Raw genomic sequence first — 18,023 nt, 5'->3', positions numbered from 1 at the left:
TAGAGCCTGCTTGGGATTCTCTCTCTCTCTCTCTCTCTCTCTCTCTCTCTTTCTCTCTCCCTCCCCCCTCTCCCTCTCTCTTTCCCTACCACTCTCTCTGCCTCTCCCCTTCTTGCACACATGTGCACACTCTCTCTCTCAAAACATGTTTTTTACAGTGTAGGGATCTGAGCATAAATCTGAATGGTTTTCAAATTATTATTTACACCCCACCCACCCACCCCCCAAAAAACATTTCTAAACGTGACTCATCTTTCTTTCCTCCTGAGTTTCTCTGGAGGACTGCCAGTGCTCTGGAGATTATAGGTTTAAAGGTAGAGAGATTTTTGAGATGTAGGTATTTCTAAAGGTCAGATATTATTGCAAATTGCCCACTCTCAGCTAAAGAGAACTGTAGGAAAGCAGAAATATATTCATTGACTCTCCAAGTCAGGGAAAATTCCAGATCACCCGACTGGCTACACTCCGTTTGACCCTGTCCTGTCGAAGCCCCCCGCTTCTGTGAGATTAAGCCAATTGCTTAACTCAAGAGTGAACTTCCCACAGTTCCTAGAATGCCAACCAACCTAGCAGGGCTGCCTTCAATAGTAGATTATTCCAACTGGACGCCTGTGGAGACTGTATTTTTCTTCTGGCTCCTGGATGAGGGCTCTCGCCTCCAGACCACATTGCCTTTGTGGTGATTGATGGGAAAGCTGCTTTGAAATAGTTTTGTCCGGAGACAAGATCTTTGGCAGGCTGCCCCTCGGGCTTAGCACTCTAAAGAAGATGAAAAGAAAACGGGAAGAAAAGAGCACCTTCATGTAAAGGGTTCACTTGCAAGTTTAACCCCCAGAAAGAGGGACAAGTCAGAAATTGTGACACTCAGAAACAGAAGTCCAGGCTTATTATCATCTGGAAATGAAACTGTAACTTGATCGTCCCTTACAGAGCACCGTCTATCACAGGCTTTCCTAAAATAACAGACTCATTGGAAATGGAAAGTGGTGGCATGGACTGACTCAAATATGGTTTTGTTTTGTGGCCGGGCCCCCCTCCTCTCCCTGCCCTGTCAATTCTTGGCTTGATTTCCTTTCCCTCTCTTGCCTCATCTCTTCTTTTCACAGATACAAAACAGTATCCGGTGTTTGTGGGCCACAAGCCAGGACGGAACACCACACAGAGGCACAGGCTGGACATCCAGATGATTATGATCATGAATAGAACCCTCTACATTGCTGCTAGGTGAGTTGCCTTTTCCTCATGTCTGTCCTCAGCATCCGATGAAGGTCCTAAGATCGAATGTGCCTGCGATGCCTCGTCTTAAAAGATCATGACATTCCCAAATAATGTGTTATTTAATTTGAAGGCTACTTTACTTTGTCAAGCCATCTTCCTTGCAAGATTTTCTGTGTCTGTTTAACTGTAGGTGGATTTAGAGCGAAATAATTGCGTATTTTGGAGCTTAGACTCAAAGAATCCACTCTCTTGAACATATACGCAAATATCTACTCCAGCGACCAGTATGATACTTGTTAAATTAACTTGAATTTGTAAACATTTATTATAAAGATATGGGTGTGGATGTGTATTAAGCCTGTTAGTATTTTTGTAGTGAATATATGGTGTATCTCATTACTGCCATAGAATGGCAGTAGAAAGTTTTTGATTTGGATCTAGTAAGAAAATACTCAACCATTGGGTATTGTCATCTAAATAGACCATGTCTTAAGGCTGAATGGCAGGGTAAGAATACAGCCTCAACAGTGCTCACGTGGATTTAGGCTTTTTTCCTCATTCTGTTCTTAACTTACCTGGACCACAACTGTTCTGGCCATAAGTGTCCTCTGTCAAATGAGACGCTGGATTAGATTATCCTAAGAAATCCCTTGGGATTGGGGCACCTGGGTGGCGCAGGTTAAGCCCTGTCGGTTAAGCGTCTGACTTCAGCTCAGGTCACGATCTCAAGGTTCGTGGGTTCAAGCCCTGCATCGGGCTCTGTGCTAACAGCTCAGAGCCTACAGCCTGCTTTGGAGTCTGTGTCTCCCTCTCTCTCTGCCCCTTTCCCACTTGCACTCTGTATCTCTCTTTCTCTCAAAAATAAACAAACATTAAGAAACAAATTAAAAAAAAAAAAAGAGACAGAAGTTCCTTTGGATTCTAACAATGTATGATCCTCAGTTTTGGAGGTATGTAGCTCATTCAAAATAATTCTAAATGAAGAGCAACAAAGAACGCTATCTTGTGGGGTTCCACTGTGATCTTAACTTGGGTCTAGACTGATTAATCACTTCACAGTGGGAAGAAAACATAGTGTGTGATACTTGTATGGCCGTGAACATAGATAAGGAACAGGTAAATAACAACAGTGCTTGATTCTTCCAAAGCACTTAGGTGTTCTAAAATGACAAGTTAGGGGTGCCTGGGTGGCGCAGTCGGTTAAGCGTCCGACTTCAGCCAGGTCACGATCTCGCGGTCCGTGAGTTCGAGCCCCGCGTCAGGCTCTGGGCTGATGGCTCGGAGCCTGGAGCCTGTTTCCGATTCTGTGTCTCCCTCTCTCTCTGCCCCTCCCCCGTTCATGCTCTGTCTCTCTCTGTCCCAAAAATAAATAAAAACGTTGAAAAAAAAAAATTTTAAATGACAAGTTAGGCAACATAAACCAAAAACCACTGGCCACATTAAAATATCCTTCGAGTATCCCACAAAACATCCCAGGGAGCAATGCCAAAACACTTTTTAACAATTTTACTTCACAAATACTTATATGGTATATACTACTTGTACGTTCTATATAAATCATGCTATGTAAATTCTTTATAAATGTTAATTCATTCAATCCTGGAGGGAAAAAAAAAACAACACCTTAGGTGAAGGAGCTATTATTATCCTCATGTCTTACAGCAAGAAAGCAAGGTACAGAAAGGTGAAATGCCTGGGCCACGATGGCAAAGGCAGGATTTGAAATGGGGTGGCCTTGCTCTACACTCTGGGGATTTACTTCCTGTACTAGGCACCTACTGAGTAGGAAAGTTGATCCTATTTATCTGGCAGTAACCTTCTAACCGCTGTTGCCCAAGAACACAGCCAGTGTGGGTATTCACTGGAAAGCATTCTCATAAGGGCCTCAGCAGGTGCCTCTCTGGTAGAATATCAGGTCCTTCTGGGGCACCTGGGTGGCTCAGTCTGTTGAGCATCCGACTCCTGATTTTGGCCCAGGTCATGATATAATCCCAGGGCTATGGGATCGAGCCCCATGTTGAGTGGGGGGCACTTTAGATTCTTTCTGTCTCTCCCTCTGCCCCTCTCCCCCAATCATGCTCTTTCTCCCTAAAATAAAAGTAAAATAAACATTTTAAATGTTTAAAAAAAAAGAGTATCAGGTCCTTCCTAAATACCATTTTTAGTTTCCTAAATGTAGCAGGACTGGAAGATTACATTTGTACCCAATTATCTATGGGCAGGTCAAAACAAATGATTATGCTTTGGATCTGTGAGATTCTTGAGTCAAGAATCTTCTGTGAATGACTCACTTTGTAACTGAGTCTCTAGTGGACTGTCCCTACACCTGATGATTTAATGTGGGTGTGGACTGCAGGTCCGGGGTGGCCCCTGAGTTATGAGCCAAGTGCTACACAAACTTAAAAAGTGACCGTTATTCCAGCTTGTTAAAACCAAGACAGTGTTATCCTAACCCCCACCCCCCAGAAAGGAGAGACCAGAAACGTAAGGGAAAAAAGGAGAGAAACACATTCATGTTTTTTTAAGACTATAAAACAGACTTGGGACACCTGGGTGGCTCAGCCGGTTAAATGTCCGACTTCGGCTTAGGTCACAATCTCAGGGTGTGTGTGGGTTTGAGCCCCACCTCGGGCTCACTGACAGTGTGGAGTCTGCTTGGGATTCTCTCTCTCCCTCCTGGCCCCTCTCCCACTCAGCGTTCCCTCTCAAAATAAATAAATAAACTTTAAAATAAATTAAATTTAAAAAAAAGACTATGAAACAGACTTGCCTTTTGTGAAAGGTCAAATTTGTAAAACGCCCTCACACTGACATTTTGACTTCCACTCTACACACACAGCCCCTTCCCTTTGATCCACACCCTTAGGAAAACTCCTCAAGGAGCTCCCTGACCACCGTGTTTAAGGTCTCTTCTCGCCCTTCAACTTCCCAGCACTGCCCAGAGGGATCCAGGTTCCTAGGCAGCAAGGGACCCGACTTAAAGTCATATCCTTCCCCCAGGCTCAAACCAGGGCAACTTTCAGTTCAGTTTTGCTCACTGTGGGGGAGGAAGAGGGAAGTCCTTGGATTAAGTCAGTTTGTGTTCAAATAACTTAATTCAGTCAGAGTGGCTTGTGAACCCTGAGATGAACACACGGATAGCTGGGAATAGCCCTCCATTCTGGTCTTAGATTTAGCATAAAAGCGCTGTTTCTGTTCGCTGGGCAGTGGGATCTCTTGGATATTGAAAAAGATTGCCACTGTCCAAAAGGTTTCATTCAGGGAATTCTATTTCTAAAAGGCTTCCCTGCTCTTCCAGACAATCTGAGTCAGCAATCAGAAGCCAAGGCCTATCCAGAACCCAGAGATTGAGTGAGCCTTGATGGCAGGAACCCCTTTCAATTCGGCTTTATTACTATCCATTTTGAAGATCCTTTTTTTGTTTGTTTGTTTAATCTCTGAAACTGCTAATTAACATAAACAGGCCATGCCAGAAGGGGGCAATCCGAGAGCTTTCTGAGGAATTGCCAATGCATATTAATCAGTTGTTAATTTACAATTCATATATTCAGCTCCTACTTAAAAGTTTTGAGGGGAGGCAGGGTAAGGAAAAAAACTAGAGTCCCTGCAAACCTGATACTGAAGTAATAAGCAATTCCATCCCAATAATGAGCCTGACCCACAGCACCACCAATAAAGTCAAACAAGTAATAAAAGAATGCAATAAAACTGCCTTGAAATTAAAGGGCAGGGTGATTCTGGCACCCTACTGAGGTTCCAAGAACTTCCCAATTCAGCAATTTACAAGAAAAAAAAAAAAAGCAAAAAAAAAAACAGGCTCACCATTCTCCCTGACCACACACGCACGCACACGCACACACACACACAGAGGCTCACACGCTCACAGTTGCAAGGAAATTTTATAAGCCAACAGCCTTGCCCCCAACTTTTATTTTCACATGAGAGAGCCAGTTTTGATTTCTATTTCTCTCTGTTGTACTTTTCCTAAAAGCAGTAGCAGACAGATTTCCAAGGAACCGTGGGGGAAAAAAATTAAAGTGAATCCTGACAGCAGATCGTTCCTTTCTTTTTTTCTTTCCTTTTTTCTTCCCCCGTCCCTCCACTTTCTCTTAAGTAATGAGGGGGCTTGAAAGTCTCCATGTGGGAGCCTTGAGGTCCTGGCTTAAAGCTGTGGGTAATTTTCCAGCCCCAGGACTTCCTGCATTTTAGAAAAAGTCAATGTTATTTCAAGGGAAAACGAGCTGTTTTGCTTTCCCTCACAAGCCCCCCATCTTTCCAGTTGAGCATAGTTCTTTTCTTTTCTTTCTTCTGAATTCCAGACAAAAACGCCCTTGTACTCCGCTCACACAGAAGGGGATGTTTAAATATAGCCCCACACCTGAGCTGCTGATTCTGTTTCTTCCCTTCCAGGGGGGAGATGGGCAGCAAATTGTAAAGACAACCAAATTCTCAGCAAAACAGGAAGGTGAACAGAAGCAAGAAATGTAAACTTTAGCTCAAGTACATTTAGACCTTAATTTCTTAATTTCCAGAAAATAGTGCTTTCTGGAAATAATTTCACCTTTACCATCTCCCAACTTGTCAATCAAATTGTCAAAGCTAAGGCTGAAAACACGTTTTGTAAAGGGGGAAACAGCCAGAGATTTGCTTTTTGTTAGTCTCCTCGCCCCCCCCCCCCGCCCCTCCCCACCAGTGATGAACAAGTGTGGTATGCAAGTGATCGGTTTGTGGATTTGAAGACGCTGTAAAGGCACATGAACCCATCTGTGTTCTGGCTTTGGGGTCAATTTAACTTTCAGAGCCCTCTCTCCTGAACTACACACATACAGATATTGTAGTTCTGGCATGAGGGACACTACAGCAAGGTTTTTTTTAAAAGGTGCCCCCTCCAGAAAGATCCCATGATTTGTCAGAAATAGCAGAGTGGGTCCATCGGCACCTCTCAGAGGCTGAGCAGTTCCCTTTTTCTTGCATGTGAGTGTCTCGTTTTTTAATAACAGGGATATGGATTTATCTGCCTTGAATGAGATATATACTCATTCAGGAGAACATTAACTATCTCGACTCTTGTGTTTGACACTATTAATTTTTCATTGTTTACAGGGACCATATTTATACTGTTGATATGGACACCTCACACACAGAAGAAATTTATTGTAGCAAAGTAAGTAGTTTTAAAACCATCTTTCTAGCATGAAGGGCTTTAGGATAGTTCTTGAAGGGAATACGTATTTTAACTGCATTGATTGAGATGATATGGCCAATAATTTGGAACATTTTGTGGAATCCTAATTTGAGGCTAATACATGTTCAGAAACAGTTACATGCTTCACAGTTTATTCATTAAATATGTGTGCATATATAACTTGGGAATTTTAGGTCATTTCTAAATTCCTTTACTGCCATGTTTGTCCAGGAAAATATCAGTTTTCCTATGTAAAATTTTTGCCCCACAAATGTTTCCATGTTACATTTCCATGTCTTACAGTATTAGGATTTGACTGTTGTGGCTCAGGAATTTGATCATTATCCGTTTCAGACAGACATAAAATACAACCTAAGCTTCCCCTATATAACTCCACATGGAGGTATTTTAGTTATTAAAATCTGCCATAGAAGTAGACGATTCCTTCGGTCCATGAATTTACGTGGAGTGTAACCTGAATTCAATCTTTGTCCACCTAAAGTGAATGTCCCCTTTATGTGTAAGTAAATGACTTCCATATTTTAAGGAAAAAGCGTGCTTTATGAAAACTGATTTGTCAACTGAAAGGAAAGGGCCAGGACATGTATTTTATCAAAACGAGCATAATTTAGCGAGTTGATTGGGATATTCTACATGAAATTTCCACACTGCTGTTTGTTCCTCTTTCCTTTCTCCTTCATCTTTATCTCAAAAGAGAAGATGATCATTCCATAGCTTAATGAATAGATAGGAGTTCAAAATTAAATGAACAGTTCTCATCTCTGATCTTTTGTTGTTATGGTGAATTAATCATGGAGAAAGGGTGCGGAAAGCTTTCAATAAATATATGTTCAGCCTCCGTCTCCCCAAGGGAACGCTTACTTCTGAAATCAAATGCAACCAACCACCCCTGGACTCTAATTGATTTCTTTCTTGGTCCCTGCAGAAACTGACATGGAAATCCAGACAGGCTGATGTAGACACATGCAGAATGAAGGGGAAACATAAGGTAGGCAATTTTCATTTCTCCTGCAGCTGCCACTTTGGGTTAAGTTTCTGACGGTTATCTCCAGCCGTAGACCGTGATGCGGAATGGATCGTGAGAGTCCCTTTTCCCTCGGTAATTGCTTTTTCCATCAACTTATTGAAGGCTTTAATTTGCAGAAATAGTTTGCTTTTAACGTGATGAAATATTACGACAGCTGCTAGGGCTGCATCATGAACTACGTCGGGGCGCCAGGGATTACGGCCACAAAGCTGGCTGCCCCCACTCTTCTGAGTGCACTCTCCACTAGCCCACCGCGCACACCCAGAGCCCCCAGGGAGGCTGGAGAAGCGTGCAGAAAAAAGCTGCCGCAGACATGCGGGGGGCTGTGTTTTAGTCCTAGACCAACGTAAAAACACACTTCAGCCGGGAGCCCTGCAACATCAAGGGACCCCGGGACATCTGGTGTTAAAATTAATATAATGGAAGGCTGGCACTTTCAGGCTTGTCGTCCTTTTGTGGCGTAAACACACGCTCACTCCTCTCTACGCCTGCCGCGTTTTCACTGTTAAAAAAGCAACTGCGGTCAGCATCACCTTTTGGTAGACAATCAGGAGGAGCTCGGGTGTGTAACAGAGGAGCCCCACGGCCACCTTTGCTCTAACCTTATGGTCAGCAGATCACGGTACACAGGAAAGAACGGGTTTTCTGTACTGAACTGACTGGACACAAACGAGTCTGAATTATTTTTCAGGACGAGTGTCACAACTTCATTAAAGTTCTTCTAAAGAAAAGCGATGATACTCTGTTTGTCTGTGGAACTAACGCCTTCAACCCTTCCTGCAGAAACTATAAGGTAACTGCGGTTCTGTCTGTTGGAACCACACGGGGCTGGAGGTATTTCATAATTTACTGTGATTGTACCTGCAGCGACCTAAGACGGGTAATTCAACACCGTCGGGTGCCTCTCGCTCGTTGGGACTTCATGTGTCCCTCCCCGCGAGTGATCCTGAGCAGGCTTCTAAGCTTCCTGTTTATGCAGGATTCAGCGACACACCTTGCAGGGGCCTGCCCAGCAAAGTTCGTTTCTGTAAGATCCTACTCCCCATTGTTCAGAACACCAGCAGACTTTCCCATAGGCACCGTGTGGGCTTCCCCTCTCTCCCCTTCCCTGCCTCCCTCCTGCCCCACCATCTCCTCTCTGAGCACAAAAACACACTTCTGTTGGGAATGATTCCTACTTTAAAAGGCATCTCAAAAGCGCGCCATGGAAACTATAGACTTTCTTTTAGATAAGATTTCGAAGAACACGGAAATTTAGTTCCACTAAGCACTCCGCTTACTTGACTGTGGCCTTACCTACTCTGGCCTTTACGGAAGGGGGAAAAAAATGAACTCTTGAAGCATTCATACATCTAGTCAGTTCTGAGCAGCCGACAGGGGCAGTGCTGAAGAAGCAGGAGCTGCCAGCTGAAGACGTGCCAGTGATCCGAGGTCCTGGCTCGGCATCTGTTAGCTCTCCTTGCCCCTTCTTTCTGCCACAGTCTTCCTTTCAGCAAACATGTACGGAGTTGCTCACATGGCCAGGCACTGACTGGGGTTATAAGGACAAACAGGAGGCCTCCGTCCTTAAGGAAGCCAGACGGGGAGATGAGAATTCCCAATTCCATGGACTTGTTGCTGTGACATAACACAGGGCACTATGGAGGCACAAGAGAAAGGTACTAACCTTAGCCTAAGGTGAGGAATCAGACAAAGCTTCTAGAAGGAGGTAGATGACCCTTCTCTACAAATGCTCCCCCTGCTGTTCTCACATGTGGAACATGAGCACCTCCAGCCCAGAAGACAGCCTAGAGTTCTGTGAGGGCAGGGACCACGTCTGTGACAGTCTGGAATCTGACCAATACCTCCAAACAGGTGCTCTGTTAATTCTGGTGGGGTAAAGAGTGAATGGACTGCCTAATTTTTGTTTTAAAGAGGAAGTAGAAGTTAGCCAAATGAAGGAAGGAGGGCATTCCGGGTAGAGGGAATAGCATGAACAAAGGCACTGAGTGAGAAACAGTGTGTTGAGCTTGAGAAACTTCATTTGATTTTGAAGTGCCGGGCTGTGAGGTGACAATAACAAACAAAAGGATGGAGAGGGAGGTGGCCCCAGGGATGAAGGGAAGAGAAGAGATTCAGGAAATACTTAAGTGACCAAAGCCAGGAGGATGTAAGAACTGATGAGAAGCACAGGACAAGGAGAGAGAGGAGTAAAGAAGGACTGCCAGGCCGTCTCTTGGGTGAGCGAATGGATGGAGCTACCACGGGTTCAGACAGGGAACAGAAGCAGAGAAGCGGTGGGCTGGCAGAGGCAGGTAGCGAGAAGGCGCCCGAGGCTTCAGTTTGGAGCATCAGGAGGGCCCCCGGCTCTGTGGTTGGCAATGCCTGCCGATGGGATGTGAACAGAGCTGACAAGAAAATGCATGGGTGAGCCTTGATTTAGGGAGAGACATGGGGAGAAATACACATTGGGTTTCACCAGGCATAAAGTGAACCGTGAGGGGCATAAAGAATGAGAAATGATAGGGGTGCCTGGGTGGCTCAGTCAGTTGGGCATTCCGCTTTGGCTCAGTTTGGGGGTTTGAGCCCTGTGTTGGGCTCTTGCCCTGGCAGTGTGGAGCCTGCTTGGGATTCTCTCCCTCTCCCTCTCTCTCTACCCCTCCCCTGCTTTCATTTCTGTCTCTCAAAAGAGAATGAGAAACGGGCGGATCTCAAACCCAGAGGGCCCACCACCCTTTGTCTCGACAGTTTTAAAACACCCTCAGCCTCAGCACGGACATCAGAGGGAGGGTCTGTGTGACCTTCAGGCTCATCGTCCATCTTACATTTGGAAAGGGGCACCAGCAAGGCCAGGATTAGGGTGACGCAGGGGAGGCATGCGCCTCAGGCACAGAAAGTAAGAGAATTCCGTATCAAGGTGGGTGATCACTTAATGCAGTATTTTACAAAATCTAAACTGATGTAAAACACACTCCCCTAAAATAGCAAACTTTTTAACAAGGAGCTGGATCCATTCGGTCTGTAACAAAGGCAGTCCGTCCAAACTCTAGCTCAGGCCGGTGACAGCGTGCAGCTGACGTTGTGACTTTAATTCTCCCACTTAATATTCTGTCCCCGTATGTCATTGTTTAGGACTCATTAAGATTAATGCTTTTCACAATTCCCAACCAATTCCCTAGCTGGAAAGCTATCTTTTGTGACAAATTACAGGTTTTCTCGGCACTGTGATACACAGACCGGGAGTGGTCTAGCTCATTCTTCCCACACATGTTCCATTCCCCGGGATGCCTCACCTGTGGCGATACGTCCACCTCTCGCTTGTTCTAGTCACCCCTGCTGAGGCATGTTCTGGAGCCTGGGCCTCCCAAGAAAGCACACACGGATGTTCTTCCCGCACAGTCCCATCTGTCTCCCTGCCTAGCACTGTGAATGGTAGCGAGCACCCCTGACATCGGTCAGAGCAGTGTTTTTTTCAGACCCACAGCACAGTGGATGATATGAGACATGATGTGTTTGGCTGCAGGGAGAACAGACATTCTTTCCCTTAAGCGCTATTTATGAACAGATCAATACTAAAGGTTCAAAGCAAAACCGATGACCAATCTTCCCACACCCCCAAAAAGCCCCAAGTCTCAGCACAGAAGCATCAACTTGAAGCAGGAGGGTGACAAATTTTTGGTCTCCACCTCTTTTGGTCTCCACCATGCCCTAATTCATACAGTTTTTTCAACAGAAATAAGCTGGATGATTCAGAGAGATTACAGCCCCCAAACAAGATTACTTGGGAAAGAATTCTGAAGGCCACCCACCACAAATCTAAAAGTTCACTCCATACCTTTTGCCCTCCTGTTCTCCAAACCTCTTGAACTTCTGCAGAGGTAATTATCTGTACCCTATGGTGATTTAATTTCCCAAGGGCTGCTGTTAAGTCTGAGATTTGGAGACTACCACAAGGATTAGTTCTAACTTCATGGAAAGAGGATTTCACTGTGGCATTGTTTTGTCTCTGGACCCTTCCAGACTCACAAACTGAAATATTAATACTTCCCTGCTCCTTGCCTTTGGCTATAGCTAAGGCTACTTTTCTTTTTCTTTTTTTTCGGAAGTAGGTTCATTTAAAAACCTAAATCCTCCCTTGTATATTGTCTCCCCATTGCCAGGATTACAGCGTGCACTGCCTGGGATAAAGGCATTTCCGCTGCATCACTGTGTACTAAGCATTACCTTTGAGTACTTGCCAGACCCACAGACCACAAAGTCTGTCACAGTTCAGCAGGATGCTCTTCTTGGGATAAAATATATTAAAAAAAAAAAAAAAAAGATTTTCAGGGGTGCCTGGGTGGCTCAGTTGGTTGAGTGTCCGACTTCAGCTCAGGTCATGATCTCATGGTCTGTGAGTTCGAGCCTCACGTCGGGCTCTGTGCTGGCAGCTCGGAGCCTGGAGCCTGCTTCAAATTCTTTGTCTTCTTCTCTCTCTATCCCTCCCCTGCTCGTGCTCTCTTTCTCTCTCTCTCAAAAATAATAAATAAACATTAAAATTTAAAAAAAAAAGACTTCCATAAAAATGTGCTAAAGGGAGAGGAGTACAGTTACAGATGTCTCAGCTAAACAAATAGGGTGCAGGAGATATACAGAGAGAGGAGACAGGTGCTATCTCAAAGTGGTTACAGGAGACAAGGCCTGACATATCTCTGAAACAGTTTCTGGGGGGTTCAGGGCAAAAAGCATAAACGACGGGACAACACTAACAGCTGTTCAGGAAGCACCTCCCTGCCCTCCTGGGCAACACCTCCAAACACCGTGATTTAAGGCACCCTGATTTAGTGCTAACGGCCTTTCGGTGGGTCCCCCCTCGGCATCACTGCCGTCTTAGATTCTCCCAGTTTCGTATCTGTTGTCAAACACTGCAAACCTCCAGATGTAAATAAGATCCCCTCAAACTATAAAGAGAAGATTGAACCACGGAAGGTTATAAAAACATCAACGAGGTGGGGGAGATCACTTCACGGATCCTGTGGCATGGAGATTTAAATGCCGTGAGAGCCCGCGATGTGAGGAAAAAGAACTCAAGGCAGAAGGCAGGAACCACCCAAGTACTGGTCAGGGTGGAGCCGCCCTCTGACGAGTGTCAGTGGCCAGGCAAGAGAAGCGAATTTCCTGCTCGCATCACAGCTGAGTGCAGGTCAGTGACAGAGGGTCTGTTCCACTAGGCTATTCAGAAGGCTAAGCTTCCTCCTGCCCCTACCTTTGTCAGCTCCTAGGATCCTGGAAGGCTGTACCGGATCCTCTGTATCTAGTGGGGCAGAATGCGGAAAGCAAGCAAGAGTGGAGGACCCCAGACGGTTTTGAGAGGCAAGACCCAGAGGTGGCACACAGCCTTCCACTCATGTCCTCTCGGCCAGAGCTCATCCCGTGATCACACCTGACTGCAAGGGTGGGGGGCAATGTAGTTCAGTGCGATGTGGGGGAAAGGGAAATAGAAATTGATGAGTAATTGAACCACCAGCAAGGCTTTACCACACTCACAAATGCCTATGAAGCTACACAGGTAACTTGCAGGAGTAAGACAAGCAGGGTGTATGTGTATTTTATGGGTAAAGAGGCCTTGATGCTGGAGACCATATGCTTGTTTGGGGAAAATGGCAGAGTGGCCATTACTTAGCTTGTAGCTGGTTGCTGCCACTTGCACAAAAAGGTCTTGAATTGACTTTTCCACTTGGTCAAAAAAAAAAAAAAAGAAGTCAGGTTTCATCTGCAGTCTCATTTTAAAATAGAGCTCTTGCCTGCTTATCTTTCTTCTTTCCTTTGATTTCCTTTCCTTCCTTCCTTTCTTTCCCCCCTCCATCCCTTCCCTCCTTCCTTCCTAACATACTAAGATGGCCAAACCTCACTGACAGACCAGTTACAACAACCCCCAGCAAGTAGGAACAAGGCCGAGGGTGGGCACACGGATGCATGTCAAATGGCCGCCCCACTCCTCACTACGCTTCACTTGTGTGACCCCCGCACCTTCTAGGCCTCTCCTTCTGATCTACATGATTGGAGGCTGGGACATGTTTCTGAAGTTGGTGCAAAAGGCCACCTGAGCTCTGCTTGCGTTGGTGTTTTTGCCCCTTTGCTGATGCCACACTGTCCTGCAAGCTAACCAGAGGGGGATTCCAGCATCTTCTGCTGAGATTTAACCAAAGGGGCAGGACTCCTCAGGCAAAACAAAACCAAAAACAGATTCTCTATAGAGTTAATGACTCAACAGATCATTCAGAGGCAGTGAGGGAGGAAGGGAGGAAGTTTTCCCAGTGATTGCCTTAAACATTCCTTTTCCAAGGAAAAGACACTTGTTTCTAGGCCATTCCAAAAGGATACAGAAATCTATTTACTACAATGGTTAAGAGTCAAGCAAACATGACTCTCAGACTCTCCAAGCTAGAGAACCTTGGTCAAGTGAGGTAATCTCTCTAAACCTCGGTTTCCTCATCTGAAACCAACAGACTTATCTCAGAAGGCATTTCAGGATTATCTGCAGTTAGGCATATGAATTAAAGCACACATGATGTGCTTTATGCCATGACTACTGTTGGTTGTTGTTGTTCCTAATTAAGTCCTATTATTTCATTTAGATGGATACTCTGGAACCTTTCGGGGATGAATTCAGTGGAATGGCCAGATGCCCTTACGATGCCAAACATGCCAACGTTGCCCTGTTTGCAGGTAAACCACCTGGTTCCTTCTCATTGCATTTGCTCTCACGGGCCTGTCACCGCAAATCTGCTCTGGAGGATTCGCAGAGTCACAGTTGTGTTTCGATTCTCTGGTGAATACTGTAATTAAGAACGCCTTCTTCCATTTGAAATTCATGTGGAAATTGTACTTTTGCTTCGTGAAAGGAGTGTCTGCCACTCTTACCCGTGCTTTTGTGCCTTCAGAGAAGGATAACTTTGCTTCAGCTTTGCACAGAGTGTGCAACATTGGCCACTAGGGCATGTTCGGGTTCAAATAATAGAAGATCCCACCTCAGACCAGCAGTGTGGATTGATCTTTCAAGGTAGGATTGACTTCGGGGGTGGAATGATTCAACAGCCTGGTGACATCATCCAGGACACAGGGCCTTTGCACTTCTGTGCTCTCAAAATCTCAATTCTTTCTCTGAGAGAGACCAGCCGCCCTCACAGTCGGGGGCTGCCGTCCCCAGTTATGGCTACAACACATATGGCTATGTGTTCCTGTCCACATACAGAAAGGGAAAGGAAGGAGACAACGTAGGGCCTCAGGAAGATCTCCAAGCAGTGAGGCTACATGCCCACAAGTTTCCAGCAAACATCGCAAATGTCATTGACCGGATTAGGGTACGTGCTCATTGGTGATGGAAAGATAATAGGGCAGCGGAACATGCTGATTAGCTTAGGGTGATACACACTCCTCGTCCTCTCCCCTTCCTTCCCCTGCAGAGGATCTAAAGCAGCAGCAAATAAGCCATCATCTCCAGATTGGGATTCTCGTGTATGAGAGAGAGAGAGAGAGAGAGAGAGAGAGAGTGTGTGTGTGTGTGTTTTAATTAGGAATTTATTTAGGAATTCATTGCCAGCTGTGTGGAGGTGGGTGTAGCTCCGAGAAGTGTTGGTATAATAGTGATTGTTATAGCACATAATAAAGCGGTTAGCTATAATTTCCATCACCACAGCTAAAACCTGGCACATCCGTGCCCTGAGGAACTTCAGGGCTCTGATGATGAAACAAGATTAGCTCTTCAAACCTCTTCCTCAGTGTCCTGCATTTGGGGGCCTGAATCTACAGTCATGGCCTGGAGAAACAGCCTGTGTCAGGAAGGAAGGGTTCCTCGGGTTCGCCCCCCAAAGTTCGGGCACAGTGTTAGCGGGAGGGGGAGGGGGCGCAGTACAAAACACAAAGCCTTGTTAACCTGTCAGTCGACAGGCCAGGAGCAAGACCCGTGCGGAGAGTGCTTCAGTGGATTCTCAAGTAACTTCAGCTGCAGCACCTTTCTGACCCTTGAGCCTGCCGGCGCCATGAAGGATGTGGGTTACAGTGGGAAATTTAACTGTCACCGAAGAGAGGACTTGTAGCCTGAGGTAGAAAGGAGACGGGTTCAGAGTATCAGCTAAGGCCACCAACCTTCCAGCAGTTACGCAGAGTGTGCCCCAGGAGATGACACTGTGAGAGCCCCTCTTCCTCCCCCTATAGGTACACTTGGACAGGTTTTCAATGGACTGTTTGAAATCCCATAAAAGCTCAGCCCTTATTAATAGAAGATCCTTGTTGGCAGCTGAATGGTTGTCATGTTAACATGAGGGGCAGAACACTGCTCTGTTTTAGAAATAAAAGTCCTGGTGAGATACCCAGTGATGAATGTAGAACAAAACGCGTAACCAAAGAGGCACATGGGTGGCTCAGTGGGGTGAGCGTCTGACTCTTGATTTCAGTTCATCATGATCGGGGTCATGGGATCGAGCCCCCACTGGAACCCACACTGAGCGTGGAGCCTGCTTAAGATTCATTCTCTTTCTCCCCCCTCTCCCTCTGCCCCTCTCCCCCCACTCACACGTGCTCTAAAATAAAAAAAAAGAGAGAGAGAGAAAAGGTGTAATGGAAAGTGGATGGGAGGAAAATCCACACACACTGCCCTCCCACTGCCCACCAGCACCCGGCATATGTGCATGACCCGGAGCCACGATTGTTTAAGACAAGCTGTGATTTTTGTAGATCTGTTTATCAACACAGAGGTTTGCCATCTGTGGTTCAAATCTAACCAGTCAATCTTCACTGATAAATGGTTGTCAATAATGAAGATGTCAAGACAGCTCCAAGTTGAACCTGAGCAAATTTCAGTTTAGATCAAAAGCAGACATCAAGACCTCTGCTTAGATATGTCCGGATAAACTTTTCTAAAAAAAAAAAAAAATTACACTTAATGGAACTACAGTGTATATAAGCCACTCTGACATACAACTCAACATAGGTAACCACTAAAAACAAACCAAGGAAATGGGGTGCCTGGGTGGCTCAGTCGGTTAAGTATCTGACTTCGGCTCAGGTCATGCTCTCACAGTTCGTTGGTTCGAGCCCGGTGCAGGGCTCTGTGCTGACAGTGCAAAGCCTGGAGCCTGCTTCAGATTCGGTGTCTCCCTCTCTCGCTGACCCTCCCCCACTCACAGTCTCTCTCTCTCTCTCTCTCTCTCTCCCTCTCAAAAATAAATATATGTTTAAAAATTTTCAAAAAATGAACCAAGAAACTAATTTCTATTTTTGAACATAATTACTGTTTGTTTCACATACTGCATAGATTTTACTATTCTAGAAGGACCCATTTGATTACTTGTGTGCAGGATGTTTACTAATCCAGGAAAAGAGCCCAAAGTGGTAGGGATTAATCTTCAACTTTCTTCATCTTCTTTTGCCTTAGATATACCCTAAAGCACATACCCCAAAAAACCATGAATTCTCAAAGGCCAGATTCAACTTGGTATCAGGACCCTTCCCCTTTTCTCCTTGCTTTGGTCTCCTGAGTGAGAGAACATTTTCAGTTCATGACTCTGAAATACTGAAGCAAATATCTCTTATTTCAGCTAGACTGGCAGGGCTCAGTGGCTCTCATGAATGAAGTGACTCTCATGATCTAAGGAGCCATTCAGTCAGCATTTTTTTTTTTTGCTTATGAACCCCCTGACTCCCCTCACCTGCCCAGGCGAAGGACTCTATCACTTCTGCACAAACTTAAAATTTCTGATGATACAATCAGCTTCTGTCTTTCCCTGGGCTCCCATCTAATCCAGTTTGCCATGGTGTGGTGGCAGTAGCAGTGTCCAGGGGGCCTTGGCCTTGAGATTTCGGTCAAGGTCCATCTAATCAGGTGAAGCAAACAACATTTTTCATTTACCCTGTTCCCTGAGCTGCTGCTGCTGCTGCTGCTGCTGCTGCTTAAAAATTGCCATGCAATTTAAAAATGAAAAATGTTTCATCTCTCAAGATCCTAATTTACAATGGTTAGGAATGTGGGCCAAGTATTTTCCCAGTGACTCTTGGATGTTCCCCAGTTGTCCTATCTCATTTGCCTGATGTAGGAAAGCAATCTGGGGGATGTCTCTATTATTCCCCCACGCCCAGTGTAGTGCCCCAACCCCGTTCACCTCTTTTCTTTCTCTCCTAAGATGGAAAACTATACTCAGCCACAGTGACTGACTTCCTTGCCATTGATGCGGTCATTTACCGGAGTCTGGGAGACAGCCCAACCCTACGGACCGTCAAGCATGATTCCAAATGGCTGAAAGGTGAACCAACAATTAAGAGAGGGGTGGGGGCTCATATCTTGAGGGAGATTTAGAGTCTGGACAGACCAGACTGGAGTTTCATGTTGGTAATAGCTTCTGACAGACAGGAAGGTGGAAATGGCATCTTTTGCCCCAAATGATTTATTTACTTCCCCCTTCTCATTTCCCATGAGTTTCTGGAGTATTAACACAACTACCAATGCCACTACAATAGAACACACCACATTCACCTTTCCTGCCTCAAGCACTCGTTTCAGAGTCTAACATGAAAAGAACTGAACATTCCATTCATGGAAGGGAACAGGGATCGGAG

General features: G+C 45.4%; 1 protein-coding gene across 4 annotated transcripts in view; it reads left to right on the top strand.

Moving 5' to 3' along the window:
- SEMA6A (semaphorin 6A) overlaps nt 1-18,023 on the top strand; it is a 136,466-nt gene that overhangs the window by 72,588 nt on the left and 45,855 nt on the right. For all 4 annotated transcript variants that reach the window (XM_047867340.1, XM_047867338.1, XM_047867335.1 and 1 more), the window contains exons 3-8: nt 1,107-1,224; nt 6,322-6,382; nt 7,350-7,412; nt 8,143-8,244; nt 14,048-14,138; nt 17,591-17,710. In XM_047867340.1, the coding sequence (XP_047723296.1) occupies nt 1,107-1,224; nt 6,322-6,382; nt 7,350-7,412; nt 8,143-8,244; nt 14,048-14,138; nt 17,591-17,710 (555 nt within the window). The remainder of the gene's footprint in view (nt 1-1,106; nt 1,225-6,321; nt 6,383-7,349; nt 7,413-8,142; nt 8,245-14,047; nt 14,139-17,590; nt 17,711-18,023) is intronic.

Source organism: Prionailurus viverrinus, chromosome A1 (genome assembly GCF_022837055.1).
Source record: "Prionailurus viverrinus isolate Anna chromosome A1, UM_Priviv_1.0, whole genome shotgun sequence".
Classification (NCBI taxonomy): Eukaryota; Metazoa; Chordata; class Mammalia; order Carnivora; family Felidae; genus Prionailurus; species Prionailurus viverrinus.
The sequence above is the reverse complement of the archived record's forward strand: the minus strand, read 5'-3'. Positions and strand labels throughout refer to the sequence as shown.